We start from the raw sequence: 12,357 nt of genomic DNA, 5'->3' as shown, positions 1-12,357 counted from the left end.
CATGGCAGATGCATCTATACCTCATTAAACACCTTCCAGGTACAGGTATGAAAGTTCGCTTTATGCAATTTTATGAAAGACCTACGTTAGTACCTGTTTTTGCGAAACCAAAGAGGATTTTCACTTTTACGAAAATCGGTGATACTTTTTCCCATACAAACCGTGCCCCTTTGCTTTAGGCCATTTTCAGCTTACAAAAGGTTTCCTGGGAATGCTCTACTTTCGGATAACGAGGGCTACCTGTAATACCTTCACCATTTTGAGAGATGAGCAAAAGATTCTGGACTTGCAAGGGATTTCTCGGGTACCATGAAAGAATTGTTTTTAAATTCCTCCCATCAACTGAAGCATTAGAATAGAACTGTGCCAATATGACTGATTTTTATTTTGTATACAACACTTGTCACCTAAATATTTAGTAAGACTCCCTTTGTAAATGACAGCCTGTCTTGGGACATAGGTTTATACATACAAGAAATTGGACTGAATGGCTTGAACAGATCTCTGAGTTAGATTTGAGTCTTGGTTTGTGAGATTGTAATCCAACATGATCCAATTGAAAAGACTTGGACTTATGATACAATTAATCATGTTAAATTTTAAGTAATTATTTTTGAAGTAATCTTTTCTTCCTAAGTAATTCACTTATTGATATTACATTCCTGTATTGGGGGAAGGGAATGAGTTAGAAAATTTCTGAATGCCAAAGACATTCAAATCCTTCTCTTTCACTTACAATAATAGTACTTTTATTGTCATTTAAAAGACGCGTCATGTTGGAAGATTCCTGAAATCTTTTCCTGGTTGCAAAGACATGGAGCCCTTTCTGAAGAGGAGGTGGCTCGTACGTTTAACTGTGGAATTGGAGCCGTGCTTATAGTGGACAAAGCGAAAGTTGAAAATGTGCTGCAAAGTGTGCAGAGCCATCACGAGGCATGGGCAATTGGAACAGTTGTGCAGCATAAAACAGGTTACTTCTTATCCTTTAGATGTGTATGAATGGGGAAGGGGAAGACTGTCAAAAATATTGTTTGTTAGAGTCTCTGATATTTAGTTGAATTGCAATTGTAAATTTCGCTGGTGTAACAGGAATTATTTGCCTGCCAAAGCAAAACATTGAAAACAGTGGAAATCTGAAAGAACAGAGAATCCTCAATATTTCACAGGTCATGCAGTATCTGTGGAGGGAAAGAAGCATTAACTTTTCAGACTATCATCCTTCGTAAGAATATCTATGTAGAGATGTATTGTGTTTAAAGCAGATACAGAGAAAGGAACAAAAATGTGATAATGTCAAAGAAGAGATTAAATTACCAAAACGATGATCCAGTAAGACAAAAAGAGATGCTGATGGAAAGAAACAAAACAAAGTTTTGGGGGAGGTGTGAATAACGACTGGAATTTATCATTGCCAACATTTAAGGCTACAAAAGTGAGGCATATGGCAATGATGGAATGTTATAAATTGTTGTTTTGAATCCAGAAGACGTAGTGCATTTATCTGCTGAGTAATTTCTCTTTTCTTTTGTTCAAGATCATTTTTACTGAATTCACAATGTACACAGAATAGATGGAGTTTAGCAATTGGATGTTATCAACTGTTCAGTTGATTACTGCTAGCAAAATGTACCATTGATGTGGGTCTGAGACATAATAGCAAGATTTTCTTGAATCTGATCTTTTGTATGTTCTAAATGAGATCGTCTCATTCAGCCAGGAGCGAGATGGGATGGTTCCTGGGATGGCAGGGCTGATGTATGAAGATAAACTAGATTGGTTATGATGATTTTCACTGGAGTTTAGATGAAAAGGGGGAATCTCATTGAAGCCTATAAAGTTTGAACAGAACTAGATAAGGTAGATGCATGAAGGATGTTCCCAATCACCGGGAAGTCCAGAACCAGGGGTCACAGTCAAAGGATAAAGGATAAGCCGTTTAGGACTAGATGTGGAGAAACCTTCAGACTGTGGTGAGCCTGTGGAATTTACTGCAACAGAAAACAGTCGAGGCCAAAACATTGAATATCTGCAAGGAAGAATTGGATATAGCACTTGAGTCAAAAGGATGAAAGGATATGGGGAGAAAGCAGGAAGAGGCTAGTGAGTTGGATGATCAGCTATGACCAAAGTGAAGGGTTGAAGGGCCAAATGGCCTAATCCTGCTTCTATATTCTATGGTGATTAAGAGTTAATGCCTGGGGTAAGGAGTCAAAGTACCTACTTCTCCTGTAGCCTCAGCTGGACAGCAGCTAGGTATGTAACTTGTGTTGAATTAGTCTGACATCAGCTAGGATCTCTGGAAGGGGAAGCAAATTAATCAGCAAGTAACACTCCTCCTGAAGGCTGTCTCATGAGTCTTCCTGGCAAGTAGGAGTGTGGATATCAGCTGACAAAGGGTTACATGGAGTTGTGGTGTCCTTCATGCTTGCTGATAGCTACCATGTAGGTTTGCTGCAGGACTGTCATTATTTCTGTGGGCACTTGCTTAGTGAACATTCTCCAGAAAAGTAAAGGTGCGATTCAGAGAGTTTGGTAAGAAATTGAGGTAGAGATCAAAGCAACGCTGCATTTAATATTCATGTCTTATGCTTTTTTCTGTGTCGAATTGCTGGCTAAGTTTAGTTTAGTTTACATAGGGTAGTTCACATGTGGAATGGACTTCCTGAGGAAGTGGTGGTTGCAGGTACAGCTGCAACGTTTAAAAGACACTTGAGTAAGTACATGAATAGGACACATTTGGAGGGAAAGGGGCCAGGAGCAAGCAGGTGGGACTAGTTTAGTTTGGGATTATGTTTGGCATGGACTAGTTGGACCAAACTGTCTTTTCCATGCTCTATGATTGGTTCTTCACGGTGTTCTTTTGTGCTACTGCTCATCATGGTCCATATTTCCAACTGGTGGAGAGATGGAGGGGTGTGGGGAGGGGAGCACAGCTGTCCCTTGAAACAACATTGAACAGAAAATAAAATCTTGCCTTTTTATTAGCGTCGGAGGCTGAGGGGTGACCTCATAGAAGTTTATAAACTTGTGAGAGGTATGGATAGGATAAATAGACAAGGTCTTTTCCCTGTGGTGGGTGAGCCCAAAACCAGAGGGCAAAGGTTTAAGGTGAGGGGAAAGATTTAAAAGGGACCTAAGGGTGAACTTTTTCATGAAAGGGTGATGCGTGTATGGAATGAGCTGCCAGAGGAAGTGGTTGAGGCTAGTAAAGTACAGCATTTAAAAGGCATCTGGATGGGTATATGAATAGGAAGGGTTTAGAGGGTGCTGGCAAATGGGATTAGATTAATTTAGGATACCTGGTCGGCATGGATGAGTTGGACTGAAGGGTCTATAACTAGCAGCCATCTTGACCGTTTCATGTAATGTGGAAAATATTTTATTTGATGTTCTTAGTCCACTTGTTTTGTTCCAAGATGGCACCATTTGTGCATATCAGAATCAAACTAAGCTGATTGAGTATTTTTTTTTTAAAATCTGTTCAAGGATTTCACACTTTTTTTTTCCTTTCTCCTCCACTTTTAGGCTATGAAAAGGTATCAATTAAAAATCTCATGAAAATGCTTCACATAAGCCAGCAGTCTAATCAACGTGCGTCAGGTGATGGTTTATCATGGGATTCCTCACAGACTCGGAAGATGAGAGTGGGTGTTCTCATTTCGGGAACAGGTGGGTTCTTGCATTTTGTTTGTATTTCTCCAGCTCTGACCAGAACTATACGTACTTGGTTTGAAATACTGTTTACTGAAGAAGGAATGTAGATATATTTCCTTAATGAGACACTCCTTTTGTTCATTGATAATACCAAAGTATCTGCTTTTCCATTCTGAAAGCCCTCATTGAGTGTGTGGAAAGAAAGCTAGTGTGTTTTCAGACTATGGGATCTCAGTTCAAAAGGAGAATCAATGTATAGTTTTGACCATTCAGTGATCTTGAATTTGGTATTGATAGATTTCCAACCTATTGGGATGGACATTGTACACAGAAAAGGTTTGGAATCTGCTTTCACATCTGTTCCTACTTCCACAATCCATGAGTAGCCCAGATCTTCTAGAGAAATCACCAGAGCATTTTCAAGAAGTAGAAGAAGATGGTCTGAACAAGTTGGTTCTTGTTTACATTTTTCTGTGCTTTTTTTTCAGGGACAAACCTTCAAGCCATTATAGAACACACCAAGGATCCTGCGAGCTGTGTGGAAATTGTAATTGTTATCTCCAACAAAACTGGCGTCGAAGGACTGAAGAAAGCAACTCGAGCTGGCATTCCTACACGGGTGAGAGTACCTCAGCCATCTGCTGGGCTGACCAAATACAAATAATAACAAATAAATGTCCCGTGTAAGTAAAATCCCAAGATGCGTGGAGAAGTGTAGGCCCCCAACAGGAGGGACAATATTGTTGAACATGTTGCCGGTAGTTAGTGGTTTACGTTCCATGTTCAATCCAACACTTCAAATTACAATACACCAGTTTGGAACAAACCAGTATTGTAGGTTACAGTGAACAGAGGGAGAGAAATGGTGGATACAAACATGGGTAAATATGATATATACAACATCATTGAGGCATGAGACATGGTTTCAGTATATATACATTGATTAGATTAGATTCCCTACAGTGTGGAAACAGGCCCTTCAGCCCAACAAGTCCACACCGATCCTCTAGAGAGTAACCCACCCAGTCCCATTTCCCTCTGACTAATGCACCTATCACTACGGGCAATTTAGCATGGCCAATTCACCTGGCCTGCACATCTTTGGACTGTGGGAGGAAACCGGAGTACCTGGAGGAAACCCACGCAGACACTGGGAGAATGTGCAAACTCCACACAGGCAGTCGCCCGAGGCTGGAATCGAACCTGGGACCCTGGTGCTGTGAGACAGCAGTACTGAGCCGTGTCATAAACTTTACACAAATGAAGAGTGTGAGAGAGAATGGATGCAAGAGTATCAAGCAACCACTTTAATTATCCAAATGCAGTGCTAAATAATAGCTCGGATTAACCTTGAAACAGGAACCCATGTACTGATATGTGTAATGTACGAGCTAGTTATTAAATGGTATTGCAAAATTAAATAGCAATTGCAAAACTCAACATGGGTTCTAACTGGCTGGGGAATAGTTCTGAAGCCACATTTGACTTTCAGAAAAAAAAATTGATGCACACTTCCATTTTTGTACATTTCCATTTTTGTACATTACATGACTGGTAAAAGCACTCGCTCATTTTGCCTGATTTGGAGTTTTTTTTTGTTTTTGAAAATTTATAGGTAATTGACCATAAATTGTATGGTAGTCGCTCGGAGTTTGATAGCACTGTTGATCAGGTCCTTCAGGAATTTTCCGTTGAATTGGTCTGTCTCGCAGGATTTATGAGAATTCTCTCTGGTCCCTTCGTCAAGAAGTGGAATGGTAAATATTGATATTTTGTTCCCTTCAGTTGATCTGAACAGTGTGTTAGTAGCGCTATGTCACAAATAAGGAGAGAATCTCTTTATTTCAAAAAAACTTCTCAAAAATCGCAAAGAGAGAGTCATTCTTTTAAGGAAAATGAAGCTGGAATTAAATAATCATGGACTTTTTGAAAAGGCAGGCAGGAAGAAAAGTGGTGAGGTAGCTTCATTAGTACGAGATGGAATAAGCAAGAAATGATCTGGTATCAGAAAATGTTGAATCCATATGGGTAGGTTTTATGCAATAACAAAGGGAAGTAGTTGCAACATGAAAATTGGTGACAATGTGGAATGACTCAAATTGGTGAAGACGTGGACAGTGAAGAAGGCTGTCAAAGGATACAGCAGGATATTGATCAGTTGGAAAGTTGGGCGAGAAATGGCAAATGGAGTTCAATCCGGACAAGTGTGAAGTAAAATTGCAAGAGGAAAGTAAACAGTAAATGGCAGGACCCTGAGGAGCATTAATATACAGGGGGACCTTGGGTGCAAGTGCATAGCTCCTTGCAAGAGCAAGTGGATAAGGTGTTAGAGAAAGCTTATGGCACATTTGCCTTCTTCAATCAGAAGAGGAAATACTGAATATCTTGTAACACATAAAAGTGGATAAATCCCCAGGACCTGATCAAATGTACCCTATAACTCTGTGGGAAGCAATGGAAGTGATTGCTGGGCCCCTTGCTGAGATATTGTATTATCAATACTCACAGGTGAGGTGCCGGAAGACTGGAGGTTGGCTAATGTGGTGCCACTGTTTAAGAAGGGTGGTAAGGACAACCCAGGGAACTATAGACCAGTGAGCCTGACGTCAGTGGTAGGCAAGTTATTGGAGGGAATCCTGAGGGACAGGATGTACATGTATTTGGAAAAGCAAGAATTGATTTGTGGCTTTGTGTGTGTGAAATCATGTCTCTCTAACTTGACTGAGTTTTTTTTCAAGAAGTAACAAATAGGATTGATGAGGGCAGAGCAGTGGACGTGATCTATATGGACCTCAGTAAGTCATTCAACAAGGTTCCCCATGGGAGACTGGTAAGCAAGGTGAGATTTCACAGCATACAGGGAGAACTCACCATTTGGATGCAGAAGTGGCTCAGTATAGAAGACTAAGGGTAGTGGTGGAGAGTTGTTTTTCAGACTGGAGGCCTGTGACTAGTGAAGTGCCACAAGGAAGCGGAAAGTGAATGAATTATTGCCAAGTTTGTAGATGACACAGAAATAAATGGGAAGATTAGGAGTAAGGAAGATGGACAGAGTCTCCTGAAGGATATTGACAGGTTAAGTGAGTGGGCAGAAATTTGGCAGCTGGAATAATGTGCAAAATAGGAGGTTATACACTTTGAATAGATGAGCTGCATATTATTTAAATGAGAAAAGGCTGCAACAGAGAGGGATTTGAGGTCCTCCTGCATAAATCACAGAATGCTAGCCTATGTGTTCAGCAGAAAATAGAGAAAACAAGTGGAACATTGGCATTAATTTATAAGGAATATTGTATAAGGGTAGAAATTTCTTATCAAAATTATATGAGGCAGACCACAGCTGGAATACTGTGAACAGTTTTGTCCCCTTTATCCTGTCCATGGAAGGGTTTTCCAATAATGAGAGGTTGAGTAGGTTAGGCCTGTGCTCATTGGAACTTAAAAAATGCAAGGTGACCTTTTTTGAAATGTACAAGATTCTGAGAGGCTTGACAAAGTAGATACAGAGAGTTTGTTTCCAGTTGTGGGAGAGGACTGGAGGGCATAATCTTAGATTCAGGGGCCACTTATTTAAGACACAGGTGAAGAGGGATTTCTTTTTGGAGAACAATGAATCTCTAACTCTTTTTATTGCAGAGGGCTGTCAAAGCTGAGTTATTTAAAAATACAATAAGCAGACACAGGTCTTTATTCGGGAAGGGAATTTGGAGTTATGGTGATAAAACAGAAAATGTAGCTGGGGGTTATCAGATCAGTCATGATCTCATTGAATGCTGGAATATTGGCCTATTATTTTGTCTCATGGTCTTGTGGACCCATGGTAAAGATCTGTTTTCAACATATTTTGAATTTGAGAGTTGAGCACCAGTTTGATTATTATAGATCTGATACGATTTTGAACACGAGACCGTTACTGGGTGAGTAAACAGTTTTTAGTCCCTAAATTCTTCTCTATTAGGAGTTGTATTTAGACTAAGGTGACTTGCTGCAGTTGTCGTCATGCATTTTAAATAGCTGAAAGCAATTCTTTGCTGAGGAATGTTAAAAATATGGCGAGAAGGGCTCCAAAATTGTAAACAAGTAATTGTCTCTTAAAGACTTCATTAAATAATGTTTTTTTTTTTAAAAATCTAACTTCCAGGGAAACTACTGAATATCCATCCATCTCTGCTGCCTTCTTTCAAGGGAGTTAATGCCCACAAACAGGTGCTGCAGGCTGGAGTACGGGTGTCTGGCTGTACTGTGCATTTTGTAGCTGTAAGTATTTTCCTCTAGAGCTTTCAGTTTCTGGTTTCCCTTTTCTGTTTCTCTTTCTCAGGTTTTGGCCCAAATCCCCTCACGACTACACTGCTCTCTTCAAGTGAGGTTTGAACACTGAACACTGACATGAAAGATGTGTGACATTTGACATTCCCAATACAGACAGGATCAATGGGCCATGCTGTTGTTCCAGGGCAGAACTTTTTTTTTGTATCGGATATTTATAACAAGTGCAGTGATTTTATACTGTCCTAACTTTCCAAATTAAAGATATAGTATGGAAGAAAAATTTGCATTTATATAGTATTTTCCATGCCTACTCAATGTCCCAGGCTGCCTCTTACTGCCAATTAAACAAGTTTGAAATTTTGCGTTCTAGTTCTGGCACCACTCCAGATCACCAACATAAATGAGTTGTTGCCCTTGTTTTTGATTTGATTCCTTCTAATTATTTGATGAGGCAAGGCCGATGATGCATCAGTTCTCATGCTTTCTTTCATTGGTTGAGGATTCACCACTTCAGTGTCTTGAAAGATGTTCTTTATTCCCCTTTTTGCTTTCAAAAGCAGATTTGCAGAGAGAACAACTTGCAGAGAAAGGAGAGTAGGAGTAGCAAATTATTAGGGGTTTCTCCATGTAGAAGGTGAGTGACAGATTGATGCTTTCTCTTTGCAGGCTGAATATTTCTGCCATGTTGTTCACATGCACAGTAGCCACCTGTCCAGGAACAACTCTGGTGAACCCCCAATAACTGGTCCTGATTGGCTTTTGAATGAAAAGACTTGGCAAAATTGTCCTGAACACACGGATATAGACATGGTAGCATTCTATCTGCAATGCTTCCTCACTGCTTGAATAAGGCAACATTGTAGATACAGTAACTTAGTCATAGAGATGTACAGCATGAAATCAGACCCTTCAGTCCAACCCGTCCATGCTGACCAGATATCCCAACCCAATCTAGTCCCACCTGCCATCACCCGGCCCATATCCCTCCAAACCCTTCCTATTCATATACCCATCCAAATGCCTCTTAAATGTTGCAATTGTACCAGCCTCCACCACTCCCTCTGGCAGCTCATTCCATACCTGTTCCACCCTCTGTGTGAAAAAGTTGTCCCTTAGGTCTCTTTTTTTTTAATATATATCTTTCCCCTCTCACCCTAAACCTATACCCTCTAGTTCTGGACTTCCCGACCCCAGGGAAAAGACTTTGGCTATTTATCCTATCCATGCCCCTCATAATTTTGTAAACCTCTATAAGGTCACCCCTCAGTCTCCAATGCTCCAGGGAAAACAGCCCCAGCCTCTCTCTGTAGCTCAGATCCTCCAACCCTGGCAACATCCTTGTAAATCTTCTCTGAACCCTTTTATGTTCAAACTACATATCTCTTCTTATGGTTTCCTTGGTTCGAATTAGCATTTAATACCATTTTTAGTCTATGGTCCGAATAATATGATCTACCAAACAAGTCACCTATTATGAACTCTCTGCTTTAAAGCCTGTTTTTCTTTCAGGGCTAAATGATCTTGACTTTTCATTTCTCTCCAATAATATTCTGCTCTTTTTTTTTTTGGTTATTTCAGGAAGAAATTGATGCTGGAGCAATTATTGTGCAGAAAGTTGTACCGGTACTGGTGGGGGATTCTGAAGAGACCTTGTCCGAGAGGGTGAAAGAAGCTGAGCATGTGGCATACCCTGCTGCTATCCAGTTAGTGGCCAGCGGAGCAGTGCGTTTAGGTGAAGATGGCAAAATGTGCTGGAAAGAGCAGAATGCGATTGAAGCCATACAAAATGGGACTTGTTACAAAAATTGAGGGATTTTGGAAGGGGAGAAATGTGAAAGAAATTGAAATCCCTTTTCTTTGATTTGCTTTTTGTCATTGTTGTCCATTACACAACTGTATCTCATGAAGTGGAAAAGTAAAATTCTCCTATGTACTAAAATGTGCTCAAATTAATTTTGTTACTTGAAACCGATTATCCTTAACTAACTGACTTTATCAAATAAAAAGATCTTTTCATAGAAAATACCAGGTAATTGCAGAAAAGTAAAGTAAACAAAGCTTTTATTTTGTTTTCACTTGCTTTGGTAACAAGAAAAACAAGAAAAGATGGAGAAATTTTCGAAGCTCTTATGTGTGTGTGTGGACGTTTACAGGTATCAACATCATTACTCCATCTATTCTTTCTTTTTAATGCCACCGTAATGAGAATTCGTTTTTTATCGAGAGATCATATCTTAGCAATTTTGGATGAAATTTGGGGCATGGTCATGTGAAACAAAGGAGTTTATAAGGTTCAGAAGCTGATTACCAACTGAGCAAGGTAACCCTGTCCTAGCATGTACTGCAAGCAGATAAAAAATTCAGAGCAAGAATAGGAGATTCGGGCCATCAGTCTGCTTTGCCATTTAATAAGACCATGACCTTATATCAGCCTCAACTTCACTTGTCTGTCCAGTCTCCATAAACCTTCAAGGTATTACATATGAACAATCTATCTTAAATTTATTCAGTGACCCCGCATCCAGTACAGATGAATTCCACAGATTCACAAACCTTTTGAAAGATTCCTCCTCACCTGCTTTAAATGTACCGCCCCTTAATCTAAAGCTGTGACCTCTTATTCTAGATTACTCTGCCTACTTTGTCAAATCTCTTTTTAGCATCCTGTATAAGTTGGCTAGATCTCCTCTGATGACTATAGCCCATCTCTCTTCATAAGATCAATCCCTCCCCTCTGGAATCAATCAAGTTAAACATTCTCTGACATGGCTCCAATGCAATTCCATCCTTCTCAAGTAAGGGGACTAAAATTGTACATAATACTCCAGGTGTGGTCTTACTAATGCTTTGTCCGGTTCAGCAACACTCTGTACTTTTATACTCCATTGCTTTGGCATTGATAAATGCCAAAAACTTCCATTTGCCCTTCTTCCCTGCTGTACCTGCATTCTAGTTTTCTGCTATTCATGCACAAGGAAACTAGATCCCTCTGCATGAACACATTTTGAAGTTTCTCTCCATTTAGGTAATAAGTTGCCTTTAAATCTTTCTGATCAAAATAGATAATCTCTCACTTAGCTATATTAAACTCAACCTGCTGAATGTTATCCTAATTACTTAACCTAACCATAATTCATTTATAAATTTCTTACATCTTCATTGCAACTGACTTTCCCACCTATTTTAGTGCCATCTGAAAACTTGGCTTTATTACATTTTATCCCTGCATCCAAGTCATCAATAGAGATTATAAATAGTTAGGTTTCAAGGACTGAACCCTGTGGCACAAGACATCTTGGCAGGAACCATGTATTTTTACAAAAAATGGAAGATATTTTATGTAAGCCATCTTGAATCAAATTTGAACTTACAATGTGTGAGAAAACTGGCTGCTGACTTGATGCTACACAGCACAGACTGAAATTATTTCCTTCTACTATGTGTCAAATGAGTGTGAGACTGAATATGAACAATTCACCTTGTCAAGCTGGAATGATGGTGTGAACTTTGCGATCAACCCATGAGAAAAGCATAAATTTGAAATTATGTACAATGCTGATCTCATCAATGGAATATGGTGCCAAGTGGGGTGGAGAAGGACTGTAAGAATCAGTATTTCCTTTATTTTAAACTGGTTATTTTATGGCCCAGCAGTGGATCCCACAAGGACACCTAGCACCTCCTCTTGCCCATGTTTCCCATAACCTTCCCTGACATTGGTTGACTTTCACTTTGTAGCCCTGTCTCCTGGAGTAGTAGACCACTGACAATGCATCATTCTTCTAATCATTCTCAATTTCCTCATTAAATTAAAAATCTCACAACACCAGGCAACAAAAACTTCCAGCTCGGCGAACAGAACCACAGCAACGAGCACCCGAGCTACAAATCTTCGCACAAACTTTGAACCAGGCTACACTCCAACAGGTTTAATTGTAAGCACTAGTTTTTGGAGCGCCGCTCCTTCTTCAGGTGTTTGTGAAGGACACAATTGTAAGACACAGAATTTATAGCAAAGGAAGAGTTGCAGAGTTATGTTCTCATAAAATAACTTCTCACCTTTGGGTTTAGACAGGTGAATCTCACTGGACTCCCTCCCTCGTAAGTATGCCTTTTGGGTAAAGGGATAAAACCTGCACATGATACTCCAGGTGATATCTCACCAGGTTCTATTCAACAGCAGCAACCATTATTATCACTTATTATGATACTCAAATCCAGTCCTGATAAAGGCTGATATACCATTTGCCTTCCTGAAAGCTATTGAAGTCTTACGTTCGCGTTCAATGATTTATGTAGAAGGACAATCAAGTTCCTTTGGACATCAACACTTCACCATGTTTCACTTTTTAAGAAATACTCTGTACCTCTGTTCCTCCACTTACAGTCTGTCCAAATCCTCTTGAGACATTTTTGTATCCTCTTCATGACTCA

General features: G+C 39.8%; 1 protein-coding gene across 2 annotated transcripts in view; it reads left to right on the top strand.

Moving 5' to 3' along the window:
• gart (phosphoribosylglycinamide formyltransferase) overlaps nucleotides 1-9,985 on the top strand; it is a 47,528-nt gene extending 37,543 nt beyond the window's left edge. For both annotated transcript variants that reach the window (XM_043701290.2, XM_087992583.1), the window contains 6 exons: nucleotides 767-970; nucleotides 3,526-3,669; nucleotides 4,143-4,273; nucleotides 5,270-5,411; nucleotides 7,796-7,911; nucleotides 9,502-9,985. In XM_043701290.2, coding sequence (XP_043557225.1) covers nucleotides 767-970; nucleotides 3,526-3,669; nucleotides 4,143-4,273; nucleotides 5,270-5,411; nucleotides 7,796-7,911; nucleotides 9,502-9,732 — 968 coding nt within the window. In that variant the 3' untranslated portion in view covers nucleotides 9,733-9,985. The remainder of the gene's footprint in view (nucleotides 1-766; nucleotides 971-3,525; nucleotides 3,670-4,142; nucleotides 4,274-5,269; nucleotides 5,412-7,795; nucleotides 7,912-9,501) is intronic.
• Nucleotides 9,986-12,357: the final 2,372 nt, after the last annotated feature.

The sequence above is a fragment of the Chiloscyllium plagiosum genome, unplaced genomic scaffold (assembly GCF_037043375.1).
Source record: "Chiloscyllium plagiosum isolate Xiang-an unplaced genomic scaffold, Cpla_swu_hap1 HiC_scaffold_12, whole genome shotgun sequence".
Lineage (NCBI taxonomy): Eukaryota > Metazoa > Chordata > Chondrichthyes > Orectolobiformes > Hemiscylliidae > Chiloscyllium > Chiloscyllium plagiosum.
The sequence above is the reverse complement of the archived record's forward strand: the minus strand, read 5'-3'. Positions and strand labels throughout refer to the sequence as shown.